General features: G+C 52.1%; 1 protein-coding gene across 6 annotated transcripts in view; it reads right to left on the minus strand.

Annotated features, from left to right (window-relative positions):
- MSI2 (musashi RNA binding protein 2) overlaps positions 1 to 18,068 on the minus strand; it is a 228,420-nt gene that overhangs the window by 47,576 nt on the left and 162,776 nt on the right. For all 6 annotated transcript variants that reach the window (XM_032200677.1, XM_032200676.1, XM_032200675.1 and 3 more), the window contains exon 8: positions 5,253 to 5,335. In XM_032200677.1, coding sequence (XP_032056568.1) covers positions 5,253 to 5,335 — 83 coding nt within the window. The remainder of the gene's footprint in view (positions 1 to 5,252; positions 5,336 to 18,068) is intronic.

Here is an 18,068-nt window from a genome sequence, read left to right on the forward strand (position 1 = left end):
TCAGTGACAGTGTATTCATTGTCTTATGAAAACCAACCGCCTGTTCCTAGGCAACCCGATCAGTGAAAATTTCAGGTTTATACAGATTTCATTTAGGTAACATAAAGGTTAACTGACTGTAATGGGAGTATTTTAAACAAAACCACCTACTCCTCCCCTTTCTGCTGCAAACCTCGTGCAGATCCTATTTACTTTGCTTGCAACACATCCCAATGCAAAACCGCTCAGATCCCACCAATGTTGTCAAAACATGCACTTCTTGAAAGCAAACTGCCCGAATCCCGTGGAGTTTGGGGTAATATTCTTCCGGAGTTGTGCCCTGCTACCCTCCTGTCTCGGGAGCAGCACTGCGTGGGACGGGACGTGGAGCGGGATGGCGTGTGTGCACGCTGCAGGCACACGATGGGATGGAGAGCCCCGCGGTGCCCCACAGGCTTTCCGTGCCCTGACATTAAGATAAGGAGAGAAGGAAAAGAAAGGAAGCAAAAAACTCCATCAGCCATCTCACTGGCCAGCAGCTCACAGCCTGCGCTGCCGCGGGCACAGCAGGGCAGGGCAGGCGGGGGCCAGGACCCATGGTGGGTGCCTGCAGCGCTGTTTCCATCCACCCCAAAACCTCTGCCCCCAGAGCCCCCCAGCCCAAGGGCAGCAACCTACTGTGTGTGACTCCCCACCTCTGCCTCCAAGGGCTCTTTGTGTGCTCGAAACACCAAGCACAAGCGCCCGCCTCCCCGATGCCTCGCACGCCAGCAAAGCAGCTCGGCAACATCCTCTGAAACTTTCCTTTGCTTATTTTTAATCAGAGAGACGTTTAACAGGAGTGTGCCAATCTAATTTCTCCAGCCAAATTGCAGCAGGGTGATCGCCAGAAGTGTATCATCTCATTTCTCAGCCATATTCCTCGGGTTCGCCACCACTCCAAATGTCACAGAGGCATTGGTTACACCTCGTAGCTGCTTTCGCTGCAAATATTCAGAATGATAAAAACAATCTAGCCTGGCTCGACGGACAATTAACAGGAAAATGAAGTTTGGATTAGCACTGTTAGAAACAATAACCCAGTAATTAGCTTTTGCAACCACAAAACAGCCTACCGCTGCTCTCTGAAAGACTAGCTTAATTTATGATTTTCACAGCACACGAGGATACAAAGGGAATGGTAGCGAGCTGCAAAGAAGTTTTAACTTGGATTTAAAGGAAAAGAAAAAGCCGCCAGTAGGAAAGAGAATTCCTAAGCCTTGTAAACAAATATGCCCCATACGGAGGGCAGAAAGATTTGCCATTTTTTCCAGCAGAGACATCTCCTCTCCGGGCTGTCTGATGTGTGGGTGCCGAGTGAGCCCCAGCCCGGCTGCACACCTGGGGGGATTTCACTCTCACTGGCAAACGGGGACAGTGAAGCAGGAGGTGAAGGGCCAGGCTGCTGGGGACAGGGCCGGCTGTCACCACCCATGGCAATGGTGACCATGGGGCAGGCTGCCCTAGAGGGACCCACAGTTAGGTTTCTACATGGGCAGAGCACCCGATGGGAAGGCGGCTCAGCTCCTTCCACATCGCCCCCAGGAGCCTGCCTGATGCGGGCACGTTGTGCATAAACCTGGATCCTACACTTCCAGCTCAGCGTTTCTGCACTCCCTTAATCATTGCCAGATTTTCTTCCACCTCCCCTGCACGAGAGATGTGCTGTAGTTTCAGCAGCCTAACAAAGAAAGTTGTAACTCTAAATTGAGGAAAAAAAAAAAAAAAAAAAAAAGGGACAGGGAAAATAAAATTTGCTATTTTTGTTTAGTCTAGTTTGGAGAATTAACATTACACTGGGGTGCTCCTGGGTGAACACAAGCAGTCAAAGCCACCAGAATGCAGGACGGCTGGGATGGGGAGTGAAAAGCCTCTTATACCCAGAGCAACAGAACAGGCTGTCAGCCCGCAGCACCAGGATGTTTCAGAAAAATATGGCTAACAGCTTTCCAGGGAAACCAGAGCTATTTTGAGGAAAGCAGAGTGCTCCCATACTCACAATGCACAAAAAAATCTATTTTACCGCCCAAAGACAAGGCAACTTTGTCTTGCCAGCAAAGTGCACTTCACAGTTAGTTGAGATTGGGTTACCTCGGGGACCCCCTGCCACTCATGCCATGGCAAGGCAAAATATCGCTCTTCTGCCGGCAACCTGGGTTCACCAACAATGCTGCAAAGGTAGCGCTACACCAGAAACACAAGAAAGGTTTTAAAGCACATTTAAAAACAGCTTTACGTCACTGACCAAGGTGGGACAGGGACACTGGGCTCAGAAGTTGCTTGGCACATCCTCAGGCTGCAGGAGATGCTGGCGAAGTGCACTCTGAAGTTTCTTGTGATTTTCTTGTCCCCCAAAGCCCCTGGTAGCCCCCAGCACCGGGCAGCTCCCCGCTGTCCTGCGCAGGCTGCTGAACCTGGCCACGCCAGGGGACCGTGACAAGGGCAGCGCCACCACCTCACCAGCTGTATCACTCACAGGCACATCCAGGACTGACATCAGAGGAATGCACCCAGGCTGCAGGCAGCCAGCAGCGTCCTTCAGCTGCATGGCAGCAGGGTCCTGCTCCCTGCCTCCTGCACGTGGGGCACGGCTCGGCCTCTCCAGGAGCGGGGTGCCTCGGATACACTAAAACCAAACCGTGAACAAACCAGCCCACTGAATCCACCGCGGGCAGGAGAAGGAAAGCTACAGGTGCCTGGCAATGCGAGCCAGTTTCCAGCAGCTGACTGGAGGTGGTGACCTGCAGAGCAGCGGGGGCAGCCCAGCTCCCCGCACGTGTCACCCTGTACCTAGGGTGTGAACAGCTTCATCGCAGCCGAACCGCAAGAAAATCAATGACTCCATCACATTTCTTTTCCGGCTACTTTTGCACCCTCGTAAAAAACATTTTTTGGGGCCAAGCAGCCTGCTTGTGTGAGAAGAACAATATTCTGGGGACGTTTTGCTTTGGTTGCACTTGTTCTGCCCCCCTTCCCTCGGCGTTTGGAGAGAATCTGTGGCCTCCCACGTAAATTCCAGGTTTCATTTATTAAACACCTCGCTGGCATTTTCTTTTCACTTGCACACTGCTCGTTTAATATTACACTTGACATTCTAAGCTTTACGGATGGCAACAGAAGCAGAATGGGAGGGCTAAAAATAGCCTGCCCGGGGAGGGAGGCTGCAAATGGGCTCGGGAACAGTGGCCGCCCACTGCCCCTGCTCGGGGGCAATGACAGCGAGCGCGGTGCAAGGAGCCCACGCAGTGCCCGTGCACCTTGGGACCAGGACAGCCAGCACCTGCTCCCCGTGCAGCACAGCACTCAGGGGGACACGTTAAAAACAAAGTAGGAGTGATCAGTCCCCGAGGGGGCTGCGGGAGGTGCGTCCGTGCCCAGCCTTAGTCCGTGTGTCAGCGCCGGCCATCTGCAGCAGCTTGCTGTCACACATGCGTGCACGGGGCTCTCCCGCTCCTGCCCAGGCTTGGTAATTAATCTGCAGACACATCAGCAACACGATGAGTCAGTCCCAAGACAGGATCATGTCTCATCTCCTCCCTCGTGGGCCGCTTTTAAAATTAGTGCTGTGGAAGAAGTGACAAGGAGAGCATGCTCAAAGCGTCGCGGCACCTGCATCACGCACCAAGCAGGCGCAGAGTGCCGGGAAGAGCGCGCTTTAATTATCCACGACAACAAAACGCCAACAGCCTACACTGCTTCTTCTGCTCCCTGTGATGTTCCTCGAGTGTTTTTGCCCTGTCCCATCCTGCAGGCTGCCGGCACTGCTGTTCCCTTACCACGCGGCCTCTCAGCATTCAGAAGAAACCCTCCAGCAGCTCTCCCAGCTCTGCCCCAGCAGGGCATGCCAGCAGCAAGCAGCGCAGGATTTTACCAACCCAGCAAAGCCCAACCTGAGATTTGTGACAAAGGAAGGGAAGCAGCCCTGGACTTCCCGCTCACTCGTACCTCCAGGTACCCATCCTGCAGGCACAGGGCTTCAGCTGGAAGCTGCACGTGCCGTGCTCCTGCAGGGACCTGTCTGGGAGCCCGCACACACGGCTCCCCCACCCCGCAGGAGCATCCAGCGCTGTGCTGTGCCCTGCTATGTGCTCCTTGGGGCTGGGGCTCGGCGTCACGCCGCTGCTCTGCCTCCCAGCACCTCACCAGGTGACCTGGGCTGTGCTGGTTTGTACCAGGTGAAGGCTGAGTCCTGCTCCGGAGGGAAATGTCTTGTGTGAAGGAACTACATCCATGGAGCTTTCCGCTACAGGCACCCAACACAGCGCTGTAGTTCTGCCTTCCCATGTGACAAGTCTTTAAATTTACATTCAAAGTCTTTAAATTTACATTTAAAGCGTTTCTAATTTGTGGCTGGGTCTGTTATTCCTGGGCTGGGGTGGGGGCGTTTGGTGTTACTTCTTGTTTTGTTTTAACGCAGATTAATCAGCATTTAGTGACTAGACGGGAATGAAACCTCCCCCACAGCCCACAGTTGTCTCACGTGATGCAGCACCAGTGGCAGGAGGAAACTCCCGAAGGAGAGACGTGGGGAGAGCAGTGAGAGGCCAGGCTGGAAGCAAAGCCCACGGCATGTATTGGGGCCAGAGCACGGGGCTGGCATAGGGCACGGCGGGCTGCCCTGGCCCTGCCTCAGTACCTCACCACCACGGTTGCCAAAGGGGCTGTTACTTTTATTTCCGATGCATATTGCAGTCAGGAACAGTATGAAGAATATTATTTCAGTGCCCTGGGAAAAATTAGCAAGTCAAATATTGAATCAGGCCTCCAGCATATGCCAAGGAGATTGCTTTGATCTTATCCACACTAAAAGCTCTATTATTGAATTTAAAGTCTGTGAACACATATCAGACCAATATACAATGCATATCTGAATACACATTTGAGAAGCAAAGGATGTTTTGACAAAGGGAAAAAGAATATTTTAGCCGAAAATATCAAAGTTTTTGCATCAATTGAAATACAAACGCCCTTTTTCATCTGGCTCAGTGGCTTTACTGACAGGGCAACCCGCAACCTGGGACTCGATGTTGTTTAGGAGAAACTTCACGAAGGGCCTGGCTGGGGAACACCAGCACTCGATGGCAGAGCCATGGCAGCCACAGCACCAGAGTAAGGCTCCGCACCCCGACCCCGCAGCACCGCGCGCCGGGGACACCGCGAGCGGCTCCGGGCACGTCGGTGACCGCTGGGGAGACCTCGGTGGCACCCACCCGCGCGTCAGAAAGAGCACTTACCATTTTATTATTGATTTCGTGGAAGTGAATTTCACAGACTTTCTCCACCACGTCTTCATTTTCAAAAGTAACGAACCCAAATCCTGTTCGATAAAGGAATAAAAAGGGGAGGAGGAAAGGAAAACGTCAGTGAAGTCAAACAGCTTTTGTTCTAATGAAGCATTACCTGGCCCTTTGGATTTCGGGAAACTTTCACAGACATACACATGTGTAAATATACCTGCTTTCTACAGGGCTGTTGCCGAGCTCATTACAGACTAATGGAGGGAAGGAGCATCATCTCAGAGAAAATTAATACAGTTCTGTTACAGCTCTTCCATGGGACTTAATGGAGAATTAAAACCTCCTTATGGATTTTTTGATCCATCCTGAAGAATTTAATGGATAGTTACACCCTGGTTACAAGATGGCTCAGAAACTACAATAAGGCTAGATTTTCTTTTACACCTTATGGTTTTTAAGAGCAACCTCTACAAAACCCAATTACATGTCTATGGAACCATATTGATTTTATCTCCTGTTTAATTCCACGGGACTTCTCCATTAGGGCTGACTCATTACATGACCAAAAAAAATAAAGCCCCGTGAGGACAGGAGATGATTCCTCAGTTACCCCTCGCTGTCCCGGCGATGAAGCCAGCACTGACGGTCGCACAGGCACGTGGCAGAGCTCTGTGCTCGGGCCGGCCGGGCGCCGGAGGTGCTCATTTGTCCCCTTCTTCCTGAATGACTTCCTCTACTGCCTCATCAGGACATCCTGAGGCCGCTCAGAAGCCGCTACGTTTGAGGCCTCTGATCTAATCACTCCTCTCCTCTGCGCTGCTGCTTCAAAGGAGCCGTGGATTTGGGCTGGTTTAGGGTTGTTTGATGCCTGCTGCCCGCCTGTAGCTGTACAGGGTTTGCTCTGCTGGCTCCACGCGGCTGCACGGAGGAATCTGGCAGCCCACCACGGCTCTACGCATTAATTCTCCCCGCTCATTTATTTTTCTAAAAAAATATCAAGCTAAGAGAAAATCTAATGCGCTACATTTCTGGCAATGGCTTGATGAATAAACATCACCAGTGATTAACCTAACGAAACCTTACAAGTGTACCAACACAATGAGCTTCACCCCATGACCTGTCCCGGGAGCGGTGCTGGCCCCGCGTGCACCAGCGGAGCCGGGTGCCACCCCTGTCACACCACGGCACAGGGCAGGGGCGACCCCAGACCTTGTGCCTGTCCCCACCATCGAGGTGGGACGCCTCGTGCCACCAGCCCCAGCCTCAGCTGCTCGGGAGCACAGCGACAGCCCCTCATCCCAAACCCGTGCCGCTGTGTAGCGCCATGGGGCGTGCTCCTGGCCCCATGTTAAGCCATGAGGCCGAGTCTCTGGACCCTCTCCTTGGGGGAAAAGCCCACTAGAGATGGTTTGTCGCTCTCCCCCGAGCTGTACCATGTTGTCTGATGGTGCAACCCAGCTCTCAGAGCTCTGCGCCACTTTGCTTTGTGCTGCGTGTAGCAGCTCCAAGTGTTTTACTTGACCGAGGTCTTTTATTTGCCTTCCAAGTTACTCCGTTTAAATCCACCTGAAACAGACCTGCAGTTAAAACTGACTTTTTGTGGTTAACTGGCTAAGCACAGCACCCTGGGCAGCTGTGGGTGGCACAGCCACATCCAGCTCTGCCCAGCACAGCGAGCACCCAGCCGGGCCGCGCGTCGTTAGCAGCCTCAGCACCAGAAGCATCTTCCTCATTAGTAACTCATTAGCGAATCCTGCAGTTGAGGATTTCTCCTTCGTCTTCTGTCAAGTCCTGCTGCCAGAATGGAGCCGGGAAGGGGAATTTAGCGGAGATTAGCACTAATATGCAGAGCACCACTAAAAGCCCACTGCGGGCATTGCGCGCTCGGACCAGGACAGAAGTTTCCCATCCTCATCCCACCCCATATGGCTTAAACACAGGTTTATCAAGAAATTAGTTCTCTGATTAAATCAGATAGCCTCTCAGCTTTCTTTACTTACAGAATTGAGAACAAGAATAAAATAAGAGTCCATAGGTGCCAACACTCATTTGCAGGGTTTTAAACACCTATGCCACTTCACACAGGCAAGAAAAAAATCAGACTGGAGAGGGTCTGTAAGGAAACCCGGGGTTATTTTCGTTCGTTCCTCTCTAGACAAGCACAGGAGTAGTGAAAAACACTGATCACCTCTCAGTGCCGCGGTGTGGCTGTGCAATCCCTGCGCTTGCTGGACGGGGAAGTAACCAGAGGATTTTAATCTGCACATACACAGGCCCTTAAATCCACAGGACGCTGTTCAGGAGATCCTACTGCTCCTTAAACGGGCAACCCCCAAGAGACCGTATACCCCAGAGCTAAAAACTTCATAAAAGTGCCTGGTAGTGGGTCCTTCTTTGTTTCACTTTTTAAATATTAGATTACAACTTTCAGTAATTGCACTTATAAAAAATATTACTGTATGCATGCCTTATTAGTTAGCGTAATGAATACACGCTCATTTTTAAATTACCAAAACTCTTAGAAACCTTCCTGGACTAAATAGACAATTATTTCTTATGAGAGGTACTAGGAGTCAACAAAAAATGGTCCTTGGAAAGTGTATGAAAAAGATTAACACAAAACAAAGAAGGCTGTTTAAAATGGTGACATAAATAGGATTCCGGTTGTCAAGGAGCACACATTTTAAAATGAAATTATACTGCATCCTTCTGAATGAAGCTATTATTGGAAGCTAACAAGCTCTATTTAAGAGATAAGCATTTAACAGAGTCAAACGGTTTGGTTTTTTTATTCAAATGAATAAAACTGAATATTCATTTGAATAATCTTTTCTGTAAAAGAAAAGACAAAGAAGAGGGGGGAAAAAAAAATAAAATACGAGGCAAACCGATGCCCCCACATGAGAGGCACCAAGCCAAGAGCGAGCACTAAAGGAAGCTGAGACATGTATTCATGACCTTCAGGTGAAAAAACCCTCCTTTAGCATCTGCTCAAAAAAAAGGAGTCATTTCACTCCATCCAAACGCCGGTTACTGGGCGATGACAGGCGCGGGCCGGATCCTGCCTGTGTGCAGGGCTCCTGCTGCCCATGGAAGTGAAGCTGGGCACAGAGGGGGCTGCCCAGCTGGTCACTGTCACAGGGCAACGGGTACAAGTGCGTGGTGCACAGGGGAGGGCAAAACCTGGGGAATATGTCCTAGTGCAAAGCGAGACAGTCACGAGCATCCACACAGCCCTGCTCCCCTGCAAACATTTCCAACGCGCCTGCCAACGCCAGCCCAGAGGGTTTGTGCCCAACGGCATGGGACACGTCCCCAGCGTGCCTTCACTCCAGCAAAAAGCCCCCTTTGGTCCAGAGCCTTGTTCAGCCCAGGAAAATGCCCAGATCTGTGGGTGGGTGGCAGAGAAGCCCTGCTGCAGCACTGCCTGCCACAGCACTCCAGAAATGAGAGAAACGCTGCTCAGAGAAAGTGACTGAAACCATAAAAAGATTAAAGCAACTTAAAAAAAATCAGTAGGAGCCATAAATAATATTAAGAAGCAGTACTGAAGATACCAAATGTCAGTGCTCCTATGTTCTGCATTTTGTTTTTTTCACACTCGAATCAACTATATTTCACACCTTTGTCGTCACTTGAGAAGTTTTATGTCAACCTCAGTAAAATATAGCTGAGATGACGACACCATTGCTATGAAATATATCTACTGTCTCTTGCTAGTTGGCAGCAGCTTTTCCACGGCCAGGCTTTTATCTGGTGTACAGCAACATATATTACAGCTGCGTTTGTACATCCCGAGGACGTCACTCGGCAGCAGAATTGCGCGAAAGCAGCTTACCCTGTGAAAGGTCTTGCTCTTTCAAGCCTGCACGTACGTTAAAGCGAGCAAAACAAGGTGACCGCATCCTGCACCAAAAAGGTTAAACCCAGCCTAATGCTGGGCTTGGCCCCAGAGGCTGTGACAGAGGGAATGAGACCCCGGCCTCAACAGCCTGCCCTGCCCTGGTCTGGGGGCTGCCACCCCCAGCAGCCACCCAACCCAACCCAACCCAACCCAACCCAACCCAAGCTCTATCACTGCCTGCCAGCCCAGCACCTTTCCCCGAGGCTATGCAGGGTGAAGAGAAGAGGTGCACAGACACCTCTGCTTCACAAAGAGACTCCTCAGCCACAGAGCTGTGCTCTGGTGGACGAACACACTGCAGAGAGCCGGAGGAGCCTGTTCCAATTCCCAGGCTGTCTCAGGGTCACCCCACAATGCGGAGCAGGTCACTTCATCTCATCTGCATCTGCAGGGCTCCCTTTCACCCAAGTTGGGTCTGTATTGTCTCGTTAGACTGCGCGGTCTTTGCAGCTGGGACTGCCTCTTACTATATTTATAGCATGCCAAAGTCTGAGATAGCTCCTTAAAGGGTTCTGGGAAATAAGTAATCACCAAGGCTCTTTTGTGCCTACACAATAATCCGCCAAACCAAGGGAAGTAGACAAGAGCAAGGAGAGGAGAAGGGAAGAGATTTACATGGTTCACATCATACCAATAAGCGATGCTTAAACCTTGCTCCCGCTGCTAGGCAAGAATAACCTGGCAGCCGCCTGCTGGCGCTCATTACCGCGGGACCCGGCTCCTCCAACGCCCGCAGGACGCTGCAGGCCCCCGGCACGGCGTGAGCACAGCACGGCCCCGGCCCCAGGACTCGCAGCGGCTGTGCTGAGGGACGCGGATCCCCCGACAGCCCCGCAGAAGCTCAGCCCTATAATGAGGAAATATTAGTTCAGGCTGCGTTCCCCCTTTGTGCTGGGCCTCAGTACCTGATCTTCTCGTTTGATTCCTTTATGCCTCTCCTTTTCTCCCCACGTTTAAGTGACTTAAGCTTCGAAGCACAGAAGCGTCCGGGCCTGCTGAGGCATTATTTATGCACCTGCTTTCTTGTTTATACCAATAGTTTTGGCAGTTGGTCCCGTAAACTGTAATAAAATGCTTTTCAAAAAAAAAAAAAAAAAAAAAAAAAAAAAGAAATGTGACCAGACAAGCCAGGCATAATAATATTAAAGCCCATGTCAATTAATTTTTCCTCCTCTTGATAAACGAGCCCCATTCCATCCATTAATAATGAGGGAAGAAACAAGAAAAGTTGACACTAGTTTAATTTATTTTCTCAACTTGCCTGGTCATATTTCTCCCCGTTGCAAAGCTTTCTGGTGCTGCTGGGAATTGCAAGTGGCTCCCACACAGTCGATGCATAGATTGGTGTGAATCAATACAGTTCTGCTTTATTCACACATCCCTTGTAATCAGAAGGGAAAAAGTTACTTAGTAAGCTATCTCGCACCCGGCTGCCAGCCCGCCTCATAATTATAACGAACCTGCACGGGAGGGGACAGGGGGCCGGGGAAGGCGGGCTGCTAATCACTGCCACCAGAGCCCGTGTTTACAGCCAGGCAGAGCAAAGTGAGCAGAGAGGCCAGGACGTTTTAATTGCTCCGACAGGGAAGCGGGGATGGTTCCAGCTTCGTGTTGTCTAGAAGGAAATTCGCAGCCTGGAACGGAGCCCTCCAGGGACAGCCGCCCCTCTGCTCCGAGAGCCTGAACCCAGCTGTGAGGACTCCCAAAACTCAGCCCCGACTTTGCCACCTTCCCGCTTTGTGTCCCTGGACTCTTCCTTGTGCTCCAGGTCCCACGTAGCTTCACCTCCCCTTCCCAGTCCCTTCCAGGACGCCTCCAGCTGCCATGCTGCAGCTCAGCTCGTCACAGCTCGGAGCTGTCGGAGACGGGAGCTGTCAGTTCTCATTTGTGGTTTTCCTCGTCCTGCCTCCTGCACTGTGCACACGAAAAAGGGGTTTCTGCTTCCCAGCAAGCAAGTGCCCATGTCCGCAGAGCACAGCCATAGCACACCACTCTCCTTTCACCTCCTGCTCTCCAGGGAGCCACCACCAGACCCGAGGCACCGCGCGGAGACATCCCGCTCCCCGCAGAACAAGGAGGCCTCGCCCCAGCATCCTGGGGCTGCACAGGGCAGGGGTGTGCCAGGAGCCAGGAGGGGAAAGAGAAGGTTCCTGCCTGCCATCCAGGGCCGCGGCATCAGCCTCATTTCACCGTGAAGTGTGCTCTCTGGCAGTGCTTCTGTGAATGACGCTCATCAAGGCAGATGAGCAGCCTGCACACCCAGCCGCTGCCGCTGCGCGTCTCGGGGCGGGCGCAGGAAATAGCCAGGTTCCCCCGGCAGACACAGGCAGGTATTACTGCTGCTTAAAGTGTCAATATATACTCCATGACATGGGAGTAAATTCTCAAAATTAAATCAGCAGACAACCGCCTCAGATCAAAACCTCCTCGCAAGGTGCTAGCGTTTCAATACCGGCGCGGCAGGAGAGCGAAGAGCTGAGGTCAGCCGCGCAGCTGGATAAAGGGCACCAGCAAGAGACTCCTCGGCTTTTGTTCTGGGAAGCTGCGGCGCTCAGGTTCCTCGCTGTCCTCCCACGGCTGCGTGGCATTTGCAAAGGGAGCATCGTTAAAAAAAAAAAAAAAAAAAAAAAGGAAAAAAGGGAAAGAAAAAAAAAAAAAAAGAGGGCATCTTAGAAGGAGAAGCCACTGCACCACGTAGCAGCCTGCCTGTTTGAGCAGGCAAAAATCCACCCACACGATTTTGGCAGCGATCGTCCCTGAAAGAAGGAAGGAAGAAGGGCAGACAGAGGGGTTTGTCCCGTGCCCCAGCACCCTGCTCTGACCCACAGCACCTGAGCGGGGCAGCAGGAGATGGGGGGTGGCAGGGGGGAGCAGGGGGGACCCGGGCTGGCGGTGGCTGCAGGCAGGGAACCCCCCTTCCCTTACAGACTGTGCTAATGCAAGCAGTACCTGAACTTCTCGTAATAAATTTTTCATAACAACAAATCTTCATTAAAATTTTATTCTATTAACATTCTGAAATCAAACCGAAGTGCTGAGTACATAATGACTAAAACGCACACTACACAGCAACTTACTAAATGCCAGCTTTATCATATTGTTAATTAACAGAAACCATTAATGCATTCACAGATCATTTAGAAGCATTAACGGTGACCTAAGAAAAATTGCATGTACGTGTGATACACTTATGGCTGTACTTTTTGCATCTGAATTTCCTGCACAGGAGGCCCCAAAGTTTGCTCCCAATTCAGCTTCTCTGTGCTGGAGACACCGCGCCTCGACGGCTGGGCTGAGAATTAACTCAGGCTTGAGAATTAACGCAGTGGGATGGAACAGGAGCTGCTGAAGGAAGAAGCGATCCCAGGCAGCGTTTGCTTTTTTGCCTGTATGTAAACCCAGCTCCTCCGCAGCGTCCTGGAGCAGACCCACTCCTGCTCATCACAGCTCCTCACTGCTCCTTTCGTTCCAGGTAAGGATTTTCCAGCTCTCTCACAAGCTGGTGGCGTACAAAAACGATGGGAGCGCAGCCGGGCAGGGGAAGCGTGATATAAACTAATGGATTTCTTCTTGCTATCAAAGAAGAAAACCCCAAATACTTGCAAAATCCAATTAATCTGCCTACCGCCAGAACGCCAACCTTGTGCTTCAAGTGAACGCTCGCGCCTGTTCCTCTGCAGCACCCAGGGCCTCCAACAAACCCAGCCAAAAAACAACCAAAAAACTGTTTTCCAGTACAGAAGGGAGCCGCGGGGAGGGCAGTAGAAGGGCTGCGAGGCCACGGCTGCCCCGGTGCCGCTGCCCAGGCCGGGCTCCCCACCGACACTGCAGCCACTGCCCGCTGCCTGCCAATTTCATCCGCCTGCCTACGGGCGTCAAATACTCTCTGCCTGTCAATTCTTCCACAGTTTATTACCAAATTTCTAAAATATTACACTTTTTATTATATCCAAATTCACTTTATTGCATTTGACAATACAGATAATCACATACCATATGCTCTAATGTTTTGAAACCAATGCATGCTGACAGCAGTTTTTATTCATGATGCATAATTCTATCCGGGGCTAACAAAGGCGATGCAGCGCCGAGCCTGGCGTTGAGGTTTTGTTGGTGGGGGGGAGGATTTCTTTTTTCCATTTCCTTTTCTTCATTTTAACAACACATTTGCAATACTGGGAGAAAAGATGTTTTGCTTTTGGTTGAATAGGAAATTGGCTGAAAAGATGGGCTTATCAAAGAGATGTCCTGGAAATATTAATAACTGGTGGGGGTTGGTTATTACAATTACTTGCATTTGAAGCTTGTTGCTAATGGGGTTAGGGAAGCATGACAGCTCATCTCCGAGCGAGGACAGGGCTGCTGTGGTACGGCAGGTCCCAGGCTGGTGTCCCTGCTCATCCATCAGCCTCACCCAGCTCGGAGAGGGTGGGCAGGTACACGCACAGCTCAGGTGTGCTCACTTTTTACTGCTCCTGCAAGGTGCTCGGGTACCCCATCATGCAGGGAAAGGAGCAGGTGGAAGGAAGCACCAGGGGAAACTTCCCTGTCACTGCCTGCACAGCTCCGTGTCCCAGCACCCAGATTAGGATTAGGGGCCGTGCCAGGGCTGGCAGTGAGCAGCGCCGTGGCTGCCCTGCCTCCCACCTAGACATGATGCAGCTTTGAAAATGGCTCCATCCCTTAATCCCCTGCCCTCGCCAAGCAGCCTGTACAGAAATCACATAGCAGGGTTCAGCTGAGATGCTCCTTAAACATCTGGGACTGGCTCTGAAGTGCTAACCCAGGGGATTCACCAGGGCAGGGACGAGAAGCAGCCGAGGTGGAGCAGCAGCTCCTGTCACACCACAGCACGAAGAGGTGGCACGAGTCCTGCCTGCAGCTCTGCTCCCTGGCAAACCACCGCGGGCCAGGCACAAGCAGCAGCCTCCTTGGTGCTGAGGAGCCCTGGAGCTGCCGAGGGCAGGGAGCTCACCGCAGCAAGCAGCAGCATTTCCTCCACCATCAGGCGCTGAGCACCCACCATCGGCCAGCCCCAACGCCACTGCATCCACACCTACAGGCACGATGCCACAGTTTCCTCAGACACTATCACAGCACAAAAACTGCTTCCATTTAAAGCAGCTTGGCTACTGAGACAGAAAGCAGCCATGTGCACACACTGGCACACGTGTATTCGTCCCTGAAGAGCAGAGGCAGGCACTGCTTCCCCTGCCTCGTCCCGCTGCACGACGCCGAGCAGTGTTACGGGCAGCAGCCTCCCGCGGTGCTCAGCCATTACGAATGAGTGACACGGCAATATCATACCTGATTAACTCTTTTCAAGGTAAAAAGACCTAAAATCACTTGAAGATAGCAGGCACCGAGAGCAGAGCTGAAATGCAGCCGCATCAAGCACCGGAGCTGCGCTCACCAGTGGCCGCCAATGACAACTTTTTGAAGCCTCTCACCCCACGGTCTCCAGTGACTCGTGGCAATAAGCCCCACACTTTACCTGTGTCTTATATGGAAAAAAAGATACCCTGGAGCCTGTGCTAAACGTGTGGCCTGGTAATTCTACTTGGTGTCCTTAGCTCATGCGCACTGAGAAAGGACAATCATCCCACGTGCCTTTTGCATGCCATTCACGACTCACCCAATTCTATCACAAACCCTGGGATGAGAAAAAATCGTGTTTATGAAGTGCTCTGAAAAGGAAGAGCAGAAGCACCGCGTACGATTAACAAGAAGCAATAAGCTCTTATAATCTTTTGGTAAGAGAACCGGTTAGGCTCGAACGCCAGCCCAGCGCCGTACAAAATCCCTGCGTGACTCCAAGGCAAAGTCAAGCAAAGAGCATTTCTGCACGCATTCACATCTCCGTGGCCTCTGTTCCTATCATTTCCTTCTCCTCTTCCTTGAATCGATGCTCACGAAGAGCATGAGCTGAAGCAAAAAGGCTAGGAAAGTCACTCGCCCCCTTCCCTGCCCACATATATCCCTCTGCGAGCGGCCACCAAGAGCCGGAGGATGACGCAGAGCGAGCGCCCAGCTCCTCCTCAGGCTGCTCAACAGCTGCGAGAGAAAGCCCAGGCAAACCCCAAGTCCCAACCACCGTGCTCAGGCAATGGATTCAACAACTTGAACGATGGCAATGCTGTGCAAACCAAACAGGATGCTATGTCTAAATTAAGCTGTAATGACCTGCTCTGCGGTCTTTATTAGTCAGGTAATGATCATTTAAGAGGAGGTTACTATCTTGAGCCAAGGGCACCTAATACCATTACTGAACTTGTTAAAACCTGCCAAGCAAGTCATTATTTCTAACATTATTTCTTTTTCTCTTAACACAGCTTTCCACCTTTATCCTTGTGGTGCTCGGCTGTAAATCACAGGTGGCGGTGATCGCGCAGCCTCCTCCTATTCGAGGAGGCTGAATTCAGCTCCTGCTGGCCACGAGCAGGCTGAACACGAGACAAGCACCCCACAAGGGTAACGGGCACACATTGAGAAACCCCGACTTCAGAAGGCCCATGGGGACACAGGGCTGCACAGAGCCAACAATTCGCTGAATGCTTCCCAGAGCCACGAGCTAGCCGGTAGCAAGGCTGCAGCGAGGCCGGGGCAGACCTGCTCGTGGCTTTGACAAGGAGAAGGTTTCACCCTACAGGGAGAAGAAGTGGCTGAGATGGCTCCACTGGGGGCTGCCCGATCCCAAACCCGCAGGAGGGCCTGGGGGAAGGCGCACGGGCAGGACAGAGGCAAATGGGAGAGCTGAGACCTCACGGCCTGCCACAGGAGGAGCGGGGCTGAGACAGGACGGATGGCTCGAGGTGAGCTGGCAGCCGAGGGAAGGAGGCAGAGCTCTGGCAGGGCTCCTGACATGTCGTGCTGCTCCTCTGCAAGACACTGAGAGTGCCTGACCGGCACTACAGCCTGCCACAAAACGCACCCCAGGGCCGGCTGTCGCTGCTTATGAGCTACCACCACCAGCCTCCCGCAGAGCAAACACGTCCCTGCCAGGAGCACAGGCCGTGCCCGGCCACGCCACCTGGGCTCTCCCAAAAAACCTCGTGCCCCCGGCCCTCAGACCACCGGGACGGCCGCTCCCAGAGACTCAAACCAACGTGGAGGGATTTGGGCGGCGGTGTCGCCGCATTTGTGACACTGCTCGATGCAAACCCAGCCCAGACGCACCCAGCAGGCCCAAGGGAAGCAAAGGCATCAGCCGTGGCTTCTCTTCAGCAGGAATTTAATCATTTACTTAAAGCAGCAATTTCGCATTCCACCTTGACAGGTGGCCACCACCTAAGCATTTTCCTACTTGCCCCAGGAACCCAGCAGGCAGTCCCCTACACCCCCCTTCCCATCCTTCAGTCTTACAGAGGCTCCTGTAAGGGGAAAAAAGAAAATGGGGAGGTGGGGGTGAATAAAACAGACAAGCATGCAGCTATTTAGCACTGTTAGCAAGAAACCTGATGGTGGGAGAAGCCTTTCTGCCAGCCGGGCACGGGGCAGGGTCCCACACCTGGTGGCACCGCAGAGCCCCCGAGGACACCCAGGGCCGGGGTCCCCTTTCCCCAGGGATGTCACGGGGGTGCAGCACACGGGTGCCGGTGTCCCTGGCCAGGAAGGAATGAAGGCAGCTGCATCTTCCCGTAACCCGGCGTGGACAATATTATGAATGACACGAGCAAGCTGCCAGCTCAGGAACTCATTACTGTCAAGGTACAACATGGCTGTCTGCCAGGCCCCCAGCTTTCACACTCGCTATGCCAGAACATCCACACACAATTTAATTGCATTATAATTTCAAAAGTGCTTTTCAAACTGGAAAAAGGCATTCACTGATTAACCAGCGAAGAGCAAAATTGTTTATGAAATTGAATACAAAAAGCTACAGAAATGTAATTGGGTCGTTCTAGCACCTAATTTTCAAGCCATTTTCCCACTTATTTAATCACGAGATACAAAAGGAACTAGTGAATTGACTTCATACTAATTAGATTACTCCCCGCGATACTCCAGGCCCATATTCCAACTGGTTGATAGTGCTGTTTGAAAATGAAACAAAAAATGTAGCAACAGCTTGTCGGGGGCCATAACACATTTGTTTCCCATCAACCCTGTCTTACAGGAGGGCCATAAAACCCAGGCCAAATTCCCCCTAATCTGCCATAGCCAGTCACCCAGAAACCTCTAACTTTCCTGTAAAGGAATGAGAAACGATTGCCAGGCTATTACGGCTGCTCCCTCACGCGCGGCCACGTCGGGTCGGTGAGCCCCGGTGTGCCGTGCTCGTGGCAGGCCCGAGAGCAGAGTCGTGCCCTCGGCCGGCACCAGGAGGCAGTGAGGGCACCACGGGTGCTGGAGCAAACAGGCTGCCCGAGCCAGGGCACCAGGATTTGCCCCGCAGCTGCTCCCCCGCCACCCACAGCCCCGTGCATGCTGCCCGGGAGGGCAGGAGCTGACGGAGGCGCAGGGTCTGCTGAATCCTCATGCACAAACCCCACGGCACCCTGGTGCTGGCCACCGACTGGGGATGTTCATGCACCTGGGAATTCCCAAGAAGCTAGCAGGAACTGCAGATGGTTCATTTCGCTTTAAACCAGGTCACTAAGTTAAACGGGAGCGCTTCGCTGAGCTGCCCCCTTCGGTTTACTGAAGAGCGGCACTTGTGGAACCGGCAGCGCGCGGCACGCGCCTCTTCCCAGCAGAAGTTAGGGCAGCAGAAGTTTTCCTCAAGCTGCCCAAGACCCACTCGGTACCCGATACAATCTGCTCTGAGCTTTTTCACTAATTTTAAATTTTATTAGGTGCAACATAATTGATTACATAATCAAATGTAGAACGTACATTATCAAGATATTGTAGCACTTCACAGGCCATTTAATCAGCATATCTGGGGCTGTGCCAAAATGAATTAGCTT

This window comes from Aythya fuligula, chromosome 20 (genome assembly GCF_009819795.1).
Source record: "Aythya fuligula isolate bAytFul2 chromosome 20, bAytFul2.pri, whole genome shotgun sequence".
Taxonomy (NCBI): Eukaryota; Metazoa; Chordata; class Aves; order Anseriformes; family Anatidae; genus Aythya; species Aythya fuligula.